The sequence below is a fragment of the Leucoraja erinacea genome, chromosome 2, assembly GCF_028641065.1.
Source record: "Leucoraja erinacea ecotype New England chromosome 2, Leri_hhj_1, whole genome shotgun sequence".
NCBI lineage: Eukaryota > Metazoa > Chordata > Chondrichthyes > Rajiformes > Rajidae > Leucoraja > Leucoraja erinaceus.
Genome location: NC_073378.1, coordinates 45,868,040 through 45,882,398, shown reverse-complemented (window position 1 = coordinate 45,882,398; position 14,359 = coordinate 45,868,040). Strand labels below are relative to the sequence as shown.

The following is a 14,359-nucleotide window of genomic DNA, read 5'->3' as shown; positions in this document are numbered from 1 at the left end:
CACCCTTTGTGTGCAAAACATACCCCTCTTCCTATTAAATCTTCTGCCCATCACCTTAAACTTATGTCCTCTGCTCCTCGATTCCCCTACTCTGGGCAAAAGACAACCATATCTATTCAAATCATGGTTTTATACACCTCTATTAGATCATCCCTCAGCCTCCTGTGCTCCATGAAATAGAGTCCCAGCCTACTCAACCTCTCCTATAGCTCTGGCCCTCTAGTCCTGGCAGCATCCTCATAAATCTTCACTGTACCCTTTCCAGTTTGATGACATCTTTCCTATAACATGATGCCCAGAACTGAACACAATATTCTGAATGCGGCCTCACCAACTTCTTATGCAACTGCAACATGACCTCCCAGCTTCTATACTCAGCCTGAACCGCTGGGTTACTCCAGCACTCTGTGAAATGTCACAGAACAGGGCAAGATTAGCAAGTTTGCTGAAGATACAGAAGCGAGTGGTTTTGCACATAGTGAAGATGGTTGTGAAAGATTGCAGCAGGATCTGGATCAATTAGCCAGGTGGGCAGAGGAATGGTTGATGGTTGCATGGTTCCTTGAAGGTCGTGTTGCAGGTATATCAGGTGGTCAAAAAAGTATTTTGGCACTTTGGCCCTCATCAGCCAGAGTATTGGGTATAGAAGTTGTGAGGTCATGTTGCAGTTGTACAAGACGTTGGTGAGACCGCATTTAGAATATTGTGTTCAGTTCTGGGCACCATGTTATAGGAAAGATGTCAAACCGAAAAGAGAACAGAGATCCCCATCCTGGATCAGTCAAATCAGGGTTTTGTCATTCACAAACTTGAGAAGCTTGACAGAGGTGTCTGTGGAGGTGCAGTCATTAGGTGTGAAGTGGTGATTGGAGTGGGGTGGTGATTGGAGTGGGGTGGGTGTAGAAGGGCCCAGTCTTTGCAGACTGAGGTCAGGCTGTGAGTGGGTGTGAAGTATTAACCATATGATTATAACAATTACAGCACGGAAACAGGCCATCTGGGGTGGTGACACATTGGAGTGGGGTGCGGTAACCCTCCAGAAGGGCCCAATAATCTTTGCAGACTGACTGGAAGTCAGGCTGTGAGTAAAGAAGTTCCCCCTGGGTTACCCCTAAACTTCAGTCCCTTAATTCTCATGTCATGTCCCCTTGTTTGAATCTTCCCTACTCTCAGTTGGGTGGGGTGGGAAAGGTTCCACTCTTTTCATACTGGAGTCTTGCCTTAAGTAGGTGTGAAGTGGTGAATGGGAAGGAGAAGGTGCAGGGGGTGCAGGGTCCATTCTTTGCAGACTGGGGTCTGGCTGTGTTTGTTGGGGAGGGGGTTTCAGGGTTACGTTTCTGATTTTCAAGCCTGCAGTAATACTCATTCAGGTTGTTCGTCAGCTGACGATTGACCAAAGAGTGGGGGCTTTCCTCTTATAGCTGGTGATTTCTTGCATGCCCTTCCAAACTAAAGAAGCATCACTAGCTGAGAACTTGCTCCTCAACTACTCAGAGTATTTTTCCTTGGCAGCTCTGATTCCTCTTCTCAGCGCTTTATCGATTAGGCTATCTTTTAACTCTTTAACGATTAGGCTATCGGCTTGACGCATATTTGCCCCCAGCCCCCTCCCCCCGATCTCAAAATGGAAACGTTACATCTGTATATAATGATCCCATTAAAATGTGTATTTAAGTCACTAACTATGGAATTCATATTTTTCAATATTGTTATTGAAAAGAAAGCAGTTCATATTGTTTGATATTATTTGATATTGTTCATATGGAGGAGAAAATATAATAGCTCGAAAACCTACCTTAATTTTGTAATCTCACTCAAGATAATCCCCCTTTCCCTCTCCCCTCCCCATCTCGCTCTCATCTCCCTTCCCCCTCCCCCATCACATCTTGCGGGGGGGCGAAGATGAAGGTGGCGCGGGCCCAGCGGGTGGAGGGGATGAAGGTGGCGTGGGCCCCGTGGGGGTGGTGTGGGAAAAGATGGCTTGGGCCCCAGGGGAGGCTAGGGGAGCGGGCTCCGCCGCAGCGGTGACTGGTGTTGGGGTTACAGCTGTTGGGTTCAGATTCAGCCACTCCCGCCTGGGGACGAGAGAACAGAGTACTGGCTGTTTCCAAAGTGGAAACGTTGATTTAAATAAAAATATATATATTTTTTTTTTCTTAAGGGAAAAAGGGGGGTGCGGTCGCACCCAACGCACCACCCCTTCAGATGGCCATGTGGTGAAGGGGGTGGGGAAAATCACTTTATAGACATATCTAAAATAATAGACATATAGGCAGGTAGCAAGGAATGTTTTCCCTTGGCAGTGGGCACAGTTTGACAAGGCATGGAGGAAATTGTTTACAGAGAGTCCGAGGAAGAATTTCTCAACCAAGTGAGTGGCTGTAATCTGCAATGCACTGCCTATGAACCCGATGACAGTACGTGGTCTCACAACATTTAAGAATGATCCGAATGGGCACATGGATTCATAAGGCATTGGAGGATATGGAACTGGTGCTGGTAAAATTGGATTAGTATAGATACCTACTTGATGTTCGTCCTGGACATGTTGGGCAGAAGTACCTGGATTTGTGCTGTGTGATTATGATGCTAATTCTCAGGACTCTGAACAAGATATTCATTCTGTGACAAATACACATCAAAATTTGCTTCATTTATAACTCTCATCTATTAAATTGTGGTTGACATTTATACCTCATTTCTGTAATTGACTTCATGAATATTACTAAGATAATTATACACAGTGTCAGTCATCTTTCCCACCTCCGTGACAAAGAGAACTCCATTACCTTTGTTCCAAAAATAAACACCCTCCCACTCAAGGCATCCCCAGTTCATCCACACTGCATGCCTGTTGCCGATATTTCAATATAGCTGCACAGTTGCAGTGTTCTTTTCAAACAATTGACGCACTTCTTATGATTCATTGTAAATATAATAATTAATACACTATAAATAAGTCAGCTGCCTGGAGATGCATTTTCTGATATGGGGTTTTGTCAAACCCCAATACAAGAAATAAAAGTGAGGACATTTGCTTCATTACTTTGTGCCTATTCGTACAAGAAATGTCTAGTCAGAAACAAACCAGGTGCTCAGAAAATCAACAATTAGGATTTTAATGAGCTAATTTTCAGAAGCAGATACTTAAGTATTATTTTACTAAGAAAGGGAAAGGTTTGGAAGCTTGTAAAGGCGAAAACACTTAAAGGTTTTGGAATGGGTGACATTTCGGGTCTGACAAAGTGTCTCGACCCGAAAGATCACCCATTCCTCCTCTCCAGAGATGCTGCCTGTCCAGCTGAGTTACTCCAGTATTTTGTGTCCATCTTTGGTTTAATCCAGCATCAGCAATTCCTTCCTACACATAAAGTTTTTGGAACCCATATATGTCCTTTTAAGCAGATTTGAGGTATTTTTTTAAATTTCATTTTGCCTTCTCCAGCCTGTTATGTTATTCCGCTTCACACAAAATCAGCACATTCTGGTAGATTAAGGATATAGTAGCATTGTAAAATTAGTATTCGAGGACTTGGACCATGCTTTGGATCCAAATACAGCAGCTGGTGAACTTAAATAGAATTAGTAATTTAAAGGTGTCACAATATCAGCAATGGTGACTATAAAATCCCAGGATTGTTGCTAAAACCCATCTGCTTCACTAATGCCATTCATCTGTGATGGAAAATGCCATTCTTACAGGATCTGCATTAGTGGACAAACAGTATAGATTGTCATAACTGCCCTCTTAAACAGCTAATCGACCTAAGGTACAAAGGAAATTGCTGACCAATGATGCCCACAACTGCAAAGTGACTCCATTCCACTGATATCAGCAGGCCTAAAGCACATCTAAGGGCTCTTCATGTGAACTGTTGGTAAGTGAGATTTGATTAATATTTGTTGGAATCTATTTCTTGGAAATATTGCTGCCCTAGCCAATCTTTTATAAGCATTCTTATTGCACATCAGAAGGTGGTGCTAGCTACCTGTGCGATCACAGCAGAAGTTTATAGAACAACTAAACTAAGTGCAGACCCATTGGGTCTGCTCCCCCAACGCAATATTCCACCACTCATCCGTTCCTCCAACACAACCCATTCCCCCAACGCAATATTCCACCACTCATCCGTTCCTCCAACACAACCCATTCCCCCAACGCAATATTCCACCACTCATACATAGAAACATAGAAATTAGGTGCAGGAGTAGGCCATTCGGCCCTTCAAGCCTGCACCGCCATTTAATATGATCATGGCTGATCATCCAACTCAGTATCCCGTCCCTGCCTTCTCTCCATACCCTCTGATCCCCTTGGCCACAAGGGCCACATCTAACTCCCTCTTAAATATAGCCAATGAACTGGCCTCAACTACCCTCTGTGGCAGAGAGTTCCAGAGATTCACCACTCTCTGTGTGAAAAAAGTTCTCCTCATCTCGGTTTTAAAGGATTTCCCCCTTATCCTTAAGCTGTGACCCCTTGTCCTGGACTTCCCCTACATAGCCCCCAACTGCGCAGGCTCATTTCCCCTCATCATCCAGCACTCCCCCTCCTCTTCAGCCTCCCTCTCCTCCTCCCTTACTCCAATCCCCCACGTCATTCACTCCTTCCACAACTCCTCTCCCCATCCCTACCCCCCTCCTATCCCTCTATCCCCCACTCCTCACCTCCCCTTATCCATCCCTCCTGACCTAACCTACTGCCTCTCCTCCCGCGGCCGATAGTGGGGGAGACCATATAACCATATAACATATAACAATTACAGCACGGTAGACAAGTTACTGTGAGGACGAGAGAGAGGAGTTTGTGAGTGAGGCGGGAGGGGTAGCGGTGCAGGAAGGGGCATCGCCGTCCTGGCCGTGGCATTGACTGACAGGAGAGGAGACCAATCTGCGCATGCGCGATTTTTAAGATTTTTAAACCTTAATAACATAAAATATACCATCGATCAGAACAAAACTTATTGCACTTGCAGCACAGGGGAATGATGAGTTGTGTGGCGAAAAATCGTATCGCTATCATTTACCGTTTTTACGCAAATAGAAAAACCACGCAAACCGGAAAAGCCCAAGATCAGAGTTTTAGTCATATATATAGATGATAACCCATTCCTAATCCCTTTCTTGAAAAGTTGGTGAGGATGCTGCCTTGTTGAACCACTGCAATACTTCTGATCAAGGCTGTTCAGGGAGTGTCACAATTTAGACCTGGTGACCAATTTTACCAGCACTAGATCCAATTAGAGTAATAGAGTGAAACAGTGTAGAAACAGGCCTTTCGGCCCAAGTTGCCCACACCGGCCAACAAGTCCCAGCTACAATAGTCCCACCTACCCGCATGTGGTCCATATCCCTCCAAACCGGTCCAAGCCATGTACCCGTCTAACTGTTTCTTAAATGTTGGGATGGGCCCTGCCTCTACTACCTCCTCTGGCAGCTTGTTCCATGTACCCACCACCCTTTGTGTGAAAAAGTTGCTCCTCAGATTTGTATTAAATCTTTTCCCCTTCACCTTAAACCTATGTCCTCAATTCACCTACTCTGGGCAAGAGACTGTGTGCATCTAACCATATAACAATTACAGCACGGAAACAGGCCATCTCGGCCCTACAAGTCCATGCCGAACAAATTTTTTTCCCCTTAGTCCCACCTGCCCGCACTCATACCATAACCCTCCATTCCCTTCTCATCCATATGCCTATCCAATTTATTTTTAAATGATACCAATGAACCTGCCTCCACCACTTCCACTGGGAGCTCATTCCACACCGCTACCACTCTCTGCGTAAAGAAGTTCCCCCTCATATTACCCCTAAACTTCTGTCCCTTAATTCTGAAGTCATGTCCTCTTGTTTTATTGCTACTTATTCTTGTAGCTTATTCAGGTATTAAGCTACCTGATCTATTCCTCTCATGATTTTATACACCTCTACAAGATCACCCCTCAGCCAGAGTCCCAACCCACTCAACCTCTCCCTATAGCTCAGACCCTCTAGCCCTGGCAACATCCTCGTAAATCCTCAAATTGGAGAGGATCTTGCAGATGGTGACATTCTACTAGCTTTGATGAAAAACCTTCAGCAAGTGCATTTTTGTAGCCATCACACATACTAGCCACCTGAAGTGGAAAGCGGAAAATGTGGATTGGGTGGGCTGCTTTACCCTTGATGGTATCAAGCTTGTTGATTATTGTTGGAACTGCATTAGTGTGGACAGGTGGAGAGCTCTGTATTGTAGATTATGGAAAGCCTTTGGGGAGTCTTGAAATTATTTCAACAAAAAAGGATTTCTCTTGAGTTCCCATTGGCTTCAGTAGGGCAGCTGGACTAGGCTGATGAGCCTAAGAGAGTGCAGGGGAGAAAGACAACAATGAGTACATGCACTGAAGATGCTTCCATGATATTCTCCCAGAAGGGGATGCAACTTGTCTGTGGTGCTTTCCTCTAAATTGCACAGATTAGTCAACAAGTGTAGAAACATAGAAACATAGAAAATAGGTGCAGGAGTAGGCCATTCGGCCCTTCGAGCCTGCACCGCCATTCATGGCTGATCATCCAACTCAGTATCCCGTACCTGCCTTCTCTCCATACCCCCTGATCTCTTTAGCCACAAGGGCTACATCTAACTCCCTCTTAAATATAGCCACTGAATTGGCCTCAACTACCTTCTGTGGCAGAGAGTTCCAGAGATTCGCCACTCTCTGTGTGAAAAAAGTTTTTCTCATCTCGGTCCTAAAGGATTTCCCCTCTATCCTTAAGCTGTGACCCCTTGTCCTGGACTTCCCCAACATCGGGAACAATCTTCCTGCATCTAGCCTGCCCAACCCCTTCAGAATTTTGTAAGTTTCTATAAGATCCCCCCTCAATCTCCTAAATTCTAGAGAGTACAAGCCGAGTCTATCCCGTCTTTCTTCATATGAAAGTCCTGACATCCCAGGAATAGGTCTGGTGAACCTTCTCTGCACTCCCTCTATGGCAATAATGTTGTTCCTCAGATTTGGTGACCGAAACTGTACGCAATACTCCAGGTGTGGTCTCACCAAGACCCTGCACAACTGCAATAAAACTTCCCAGCTCCTATACTCAAATCCTTTTGCTATGAATGCTAACATACCATTTGCTTTCTTCACTGCCTGCTGCACCTGCATGCCTACTTTCAATGACTGGTGTACCATGACACCCAGGTCTCGTTGACTTGTGTACTTTGAAAAAAACACAACCCAATTTCTCCCAGTGATACCCTAAATGATCATTACTCAGTAAAGAACGCAACTATGTGCATATCCAAAGTGGAAAATTGTGATCCACATAAGCTCCATTCTTGCCAGTGAGAGCTGTGTTGAATTTCCATAAGGGTGCTTTTCAACCCATCAAACAGAATAATTACATTCCTGGATTCATCATTTTTCATAGACATGGTGCTGAAAACGACATGATTTCTTGGCACTTTTTCAAACTGAGGAGCAGTTTCAATGGCTTTCCCCTTATCTAATGACACAGCTGTTTTTTTCCCTTCACATTCAACAGCAAAAACAGCTTTGAATGGGATACAATAACAATTGTGCCCATTCACAATGGAGGATCAAAATCCATGCCCGATCCAATTGTTGACGGCATTGTCAAATGCAGATTATGTAAAGACACTGGGGAGAATGAAGTAACGTTGCTCTGAGCAACCAATCTTAAAACAAAGGTAGAAAAAATTGCTGGAGAAACTTATCGGGTGCAGCAGCATCTATGGAGCGGAGGAAATAGGCAGCGTTTCGGGCCGAAACCCTTCTTCAGACTGATGTCGGGTCGGGTGGGGGGGGGCGGGAAGAAGAAAGGAAAAAGGAAGAGGAGGAGCCCGAGGGCTGAGGGAGAGCTGAGAAGGGGAGGAGACAGCAAGGGTTACCTCCCCTTCTCAGCTGTCTCCTCCCCTTCTCAGCTCTCCCTCAGTCCTCAGGCTCCTCCTCTTCCTTTTTCCTTTCTTCTCCACCCCACCCCACCCGACATCAGTCTGAAACAGGGTTTTGGCCCAAAACGTTGCCTATTTCCTTAGCTCCAGATGCTGCTGCACACGCTGAGTTTCTCCAGCACTTTTGTTTACCTTCAATTTTCCAGCATCTGCAGTTCCTTCTTAAACAATCTTACAACAAAACTGCCTGTTAGCACCCAATATCGTGGAGAGAGAACCAGACATCAAGTGGTAGAAATAATGAACTGCGGATGCTGGTTAATACACAAAAGGACACAAAGTGCAGAAGTAACAGCAGGTCAGGCAGCAATATCTGGAGAACATGGATAGGTGACGTTTTGGGTCAAAACCCTTCTTCAGTCATCAGTCCTAGGCAAGATTAGCCAATGTCAGCACAAGGTTGTATATGGGCTGCCAAAGGTTAAAGCAAAATCACCACAATTATAACAACAACATCAATATAATTCAGAGTTGCAGAGTAGTGTTTTCTTTGGGTTCCAGCAGCTCCTGACCAAATATTTATTTTTAATTATTGGCAAATATACTGTAGACAAAAGATATTCAAAGGTTTATTAAAATTCACATTTCATATAAACATTTAATAAAGCTGTCTTGGCAAGAGGAAAAACATCTGATCAAATGCCAGTTGTGCTATTTTTGTCCCAACGATCCTGATGCAAATCCTACAACCTCCCTCCCACCTGCAAAATGTAGAGTTTCAAACCGGCAAATTATGAGCTGTACTTTCAGAAAAGAAAATGGCAAATCATGTTTTTTGAAAGTATAGCATCAGTTTTGAATCTCTCACATTTATGAGTAAGCAAAAGAAAGGTATTGGTTTATTATTGTTTTGTGAACTGACATACATTGAAAGACTTTTGTTTTCCATGCTATCCATACAAATCATATCATACGAGTACTATCATACCATACATCAGTACTATCATACCGTGTACAAGTACAACAGGTAGTTTAAAAAGAGATAGAAAGCAGACTGCAGAATATAGTGTTACACCTAGAGAAAAGTGCAGATAAAAATGTGCAAGTGCTGCAACAAGGTAGAGTGGGAGATCGGGAATAAACCCTTAGCATATGATAAGTCCATTCAAGTCTGATAACAATGGGGAGGAAGCTGTTCTTGAATCTAGTAAAGTTTTCTTGCTTTTTTATGTCTCTGCCTCATGGGAGAGGGGAGCAGAGAGAATGATGTGGGTCTGAGTAGTCCTTGATTATATAGGCTGATTTTCCCAGGCAGCCTGAAGTTTAGACATAAAATAACACAGCATGAAAACAGGCTCATGGGCACAACTCAGCTATGCCAACCAAGATGCCCATCTAAGTTAAAATTGTCTAATCTTCCTTATTTGGTCCATATCCCTCTGAACCTTTCCTATCCATGTCCAAGTATCTTTTAAATGATGTTATAGTGCCTACTTTAAATGCATTAGCAAATTTGCAGATGACACAAAGCTGGGTGGCAGTGTGGACTGTGAGGAGGATGCTATGAGAATGTAGGGTGACTTCGACAGGTTGGGTGAGTGGGCAGATGCATGGCAGATACAGTTTAATGTGGATAAATGTGAGGTTATCCACTTTGGTAGCAAAAACGGGAAGGCAGATTATTATCTAAATGGTGGCAAGTTGGGAAAAGGCAAAGTACAACGGGATCTGGGGGTCCTTGTTCTTCAGTCAGTAAAAGTAAGCATGCAAGTACAGCAGGCAGTGAAGAAAGCGAACGGCATGTTGGCCTTCATTACAAGAGAAGTTGAGTATAGGAGCAAAGAGGTGCTTCTGCAGTTGTACAGGGCCCTAGTGAGACCACACCTGGAGCATTGTGTGCAGTTTTGGTCTCCAAATTTGAGGAAGGACATTCATGCTATTGAGGGAGTGCAGCGTTGGTTCACAAGTTTAATTCCTGGGATGGCGGGACTATCATATGCTGAGAGAATGGAGCAGCTGGGCTTGTACACTTCGGAGCTTAGAGGGATGAGAGGGGATCTTAATGAAGTATAAGATTATTAAGGGTTTGGACACGCTAGAGGCAGGAAACATCTTCCCGATGTTGGGGGAGTCCAAAACCAGGGGCCATTTTAAGAATAAGTGGTAAGCCGTTTAGAACAGAGATGAGGAAACACTTTTTCACACAAAGAGTTGCGAGTCTGTGGAATTCTGAGAGCCATGGAGGCCTGTTCTCTGGATACTTTCAAGAGAGAGTTAGATAGCGGAGCCAGGGGATATGGGGAGAAGGCAGGAACGGGGTACTGAGTGTTGGTGATCAGCCATGATCACATTGAATGACGGTGTTGACTCGAAGGGCCGAATGGCCTACTCCTGCACCTATTGTCTATTGTCCTCCTTGGGCAGCTCATTCCATATACCCATATGTCCTTCAGGTTGTGATCATATTTTGCCCTTCTCACCTTAAACTACTGTCTTCTGGTTTATGGTGGGAAAAAGATTTTGTACTCACTCTATTTATTCCCCTCATGATTTTATACATTGTAAGGTCACCCTCAGTCTCCTGTGCTCCAAGGAACAGAGTCCTAGTCTGCTCAGCCTCTCCCTGTAGCTCAGGCCCTCAAGCCCGACAACATCCTATAAAATGTCCCTTCATTCTTTCCAGCTTAATTACATTCCTCCTATAACTGGGTGACCAAAACTGAACATAGATCTCCAAATGTGGCCTCACCAACATAATTTACAACTGTAACATAACATACCAACTTCTGGACTACAATTTTTTCTCCACCCTGCCTCCTGCCATATCCCCTATTCCTCCGTCTACACCGCATCTGTGCCCAAGATGAGGTATTCCATCGCATACAACAAAGGACAGTCTCCCTCGTCCTCACCTTCCACCCCATCAGCCATCGCATACAACATATAATCCTCCAACATTGCCATCTCCAACGGGATCCTACCACTGGCCACATCTTCCCATCTCCTTCCCCTTCTGCTTTCCGCAGAGACCGTTCCCTCCGTAACTCCCTGGTCAATTCGTCCCTTCCCACCCAAACCACCCCTTCCCCGGGTACTTTCCCTTGCTACTACAGGAAATGCTACACTTGGTGCTTTACCTCCCCCCTCGACTCCATCCAAGGACTCATTAATCTTTCCAGGTGAGGCAGAGATTCACCTGCACCTCCTCAAACCTCATCTACTGCATCCGCTGTTCTAGGTGTCAACTTCTCTACATCGGCGAGACCAAGCGCAGGCTTGGCGATCGCTTTGCCTAATACCTCCGCTCAGTTCATACTAACCAACTTGATCTCCCGGTTGCTCAGCACTTTAACTCCCCCTCTGACCTCTCTGACCCGAGCCTCCTCCATTGCCAGAGTGAGGCCCAGCGCATATTGGAGGAACAGCACCTCATATTTCACTTAAGTGGTTTACACCCCAACGGGACGGAGGTGGAACGTGTTTCCAGCTTCAGGTTCCTGGGGGGTCAACATCTTCAATGACCTCTCTTGGACCCACAATACCTCAACTCTGGTCAAGAAGGCTCACCAGCGTGTCTTCTTCCTGAGGAGACTGAAGAAGGTCCATCTGCCTCCTCAGATCCTGGTGAACTTCTACCGCTGCACCACCCAGAGCATCCTTACCAACTGTATCACCATATGGTATGGCAACTGCTCTGTCTCTGACCGGAGGGCACTGCAGAGGGTGGTGAAAATTGCCCAACGCATCACCGGTTCCTCGCTCCCCTCCATTGAGTCTGTCCAAAGCAAGCGTTGTCTGCGAAGGGCGCTCAGCATCGCCAAGGACTGCTCTCACACCAACCATGGACTGTTTACCCTCCTACCATCCGGGAGGCGCTACAGGTCTCTCCGTTGCTGGACCAGCAGGTCCAGGAACAGCTTCTTCCCTGCAGCTGTCACACTGCTCAACAATGTACCTCGGTGACTGCCAATCACCCCCTCACCCCCCCCAGGACACTCCTCCCACAGGAAAAACACTATGGCTGTATGCATGTAAATAGATTTATTTATTGAAATCATATTCTATGTCGCTCTTCCAGGGAGATGCTAACTGCATTTCGTTGTCTCTGTACTGTACACTGACAATGACAATTAAAGTTGAATCTGAATCTGGAGTATGAACATTGACCTCTAATTTTAGATACCTCTCCCACAAAGCCTACTGTCTCCGCCTTCCTTTCTTTCTCCCGCCAACATCAGTCTGAAGAAGGGTCTCGACCTGAAATATCGCCTATTCCTTCTGCCATAGATGCTGCCTCACGTGCCGAGTTTCGGCAGCATTCTTTGCCTACCATACCAGGATATCCTCATTCTTTAGGGAACAGGTGTTCCCCTCTTCCATCATAGATTAGGCTCTTACATGGGTCTATACGGTATCCCGTAGCTCCGCTCTTGCTCCCTCTCCCCCCAGTTGCAACAGGGACAGAGTTCCACTAGTCCTTACCTTTCGCCCCCTTCAGCCAATACATACAGCACATAATCCTCTGACATTTTCGCCACCTCCAACGGGAGCCCACCACTGGCCACATCTTTCCATCTCAGATAGATAGATAGATCCATCTTTCCATCTCCACCCCTTTCTGCAGAGACCATTCCCTCAGCAACTTCCCAGTTAACTCATCCCAGCCAAACCGACCCCTCCCCAGGTAGTTTCTCCTGCAACCGCAGGGGAACCGGAGATGTAATGACTGATTGAGGAAGGTGATGGAGAGGAAGTTATTGTCGGCCGTTTACCTTCCACAATTCCCATCTACAATATAGCCCTTATTCGTAGATGGTGTTAGACCTACTGCCTCAACTTCAGATGCCATCTGTGTGGAATTTACATATTTTTCGTGATGATATGGATTTTTTCCTGGTGTTTCGATTTCCTTCCATGTCACAGACATGCAGGTTAGTAGGTTAATTGGCCACTATAATTCACACCCAGTGTAAAAAAGTGTGGCAAATTCTTGGGAGAGTTGATAGGATTATGAGGAAATAAACTGGGATTAGTGTAAATGGGTGAAATCAGCATGGGTTTAGTGAATTGAAGAGCCTAATTCCACGCTGTGTAACTTCTTCCCTTGTTACAATAGGACAGACCTAAAGTAAAGTAAATTACAAAACAGAGAATTACAGAGAGAGGCAAAGAGAAAGACTATGGTACAAAGTAGGGAATCCGTTTTTTAAAAAATAAAAAGCAACACTGGGACATTAGAACAAATAATAAAATGTCCCAATTCTCTGCCCTGATGCGTGAAAGACCAATCGGCAATATAGTTCTTGGAAATAATTTTCATTACAAATGAGGAAGCTCTCGTTTTATTGGTCTCTCGCGTCAAGTGTGATCGTGGCAGAAGCTGTCAGCATTCGGGATTAGATTGGACAAATGAATGAAGGAAAGTCGCACCAAAACTGGGCGAGCAACCGTCGATTAGAACAAGGTGACAATTTACATAAGAAGGACTGTGCGGCTGATGTGCTTGTTGTAACACAGCAGCATGCTCACTAAACCCATCTCAATTGGGAAGGGAGAAAAATAAAATTATAACAGAAATATCCCTAAATTGCGAATTAAATGTAACTAAACTGGGGATTTATTTATGTCCACAGGGCTGATTCAGTTACCCCAAACCCAGTTCAACCCGTTTCCACTCGCCAATATGGTGCATCGCAGGATATCGAAGACCACCAAATATAAAGCTCTATAGATTAGCCCCGGCAAGTTGTGCCCAGCTCCTCGCTGTTTACAACGGGACCACAAGTAAACACTTTGCCTTCCCGCCGACACTTACAATCTCGGCGACCATCAGGAGCCCGGGAATGGTCCTGAGGAAAGCCCGGTCGCAGCTCCTGGCCGACGAGCCGAAGGACGCGGTGTAGGTGCTGCTCGCCGTGCTGATGGTCCGCGGCCGGTCTTCCATCTTCGAAAAAGCACAAGCCGTTAAACTTTGGAAACTTGCGCCGGCGTGTTGTCTTGGGAAGGAGCCGGATGCCGGCAGCTGAAGTTCAGGGCTCCGGCAAATCCATGCTATCCGACTGGGAGGCGGCGGCGGCGGCGGACTGCGCTTCCCCAGGTGGCCGTGTGCGCACCAGGTAACCTCTACAGAGCGCCCTCCCTCCGCTCGCCCAGTGCCTGCACACACCCCGCCCAGTGCCTGCACACTCCCCGCCCAGTGCCCAGTGCCTGCACACACCCCGCCCAGTGCCTGCACACACCCCGCCCAGTGCCTGCACACACCCCGCCAAGGCGACACATGGCAACATCGCTCATCGCCTCTTAAAGGCACAGTCCACTTAATAGCTGAAGAAGGGTTTCGGCCCGAAACGTTGCCTATTTCCTTCGCTCCATAGATACTGCTGCACCTGCTGAGTTTCTCCAGCTTTTTTGTGTAACCCACTTAATAGCTGATTGGAACTGCAGATGTTGGAATCTTGCGTGG

The 14,359-nt window shown here is 45.8% G+C and overlaps 1 protein-coding gene across 1 annotated transcript in view; it reads right to left on the bottom strand.

Annotated features, from left to right (window-relative positions):
- The window catches only part of LOC129709684 (CKLF-like MARVEL transmembrane domain-containing protein 8), a 66,965-nt gene extending 52,937 nt beyond the window's left edge, over nt 1–14,028 (bottom strand). Inside the window, exon 1 of the mRNA XM_055656204.1 lies at nt 13,712–14,028. Coding sequence (XP_055512179.1) covers nt 13,712–13,840 — 129 coding nt within the window. The 5' untranslated portion in view covers nt 13,841–14,028. The remainder of the gene's footprint in view (nt 1–13,711) is intronic.
- Nucleotides 14,029–14,359: the final 331 nt, after the last annotated feature.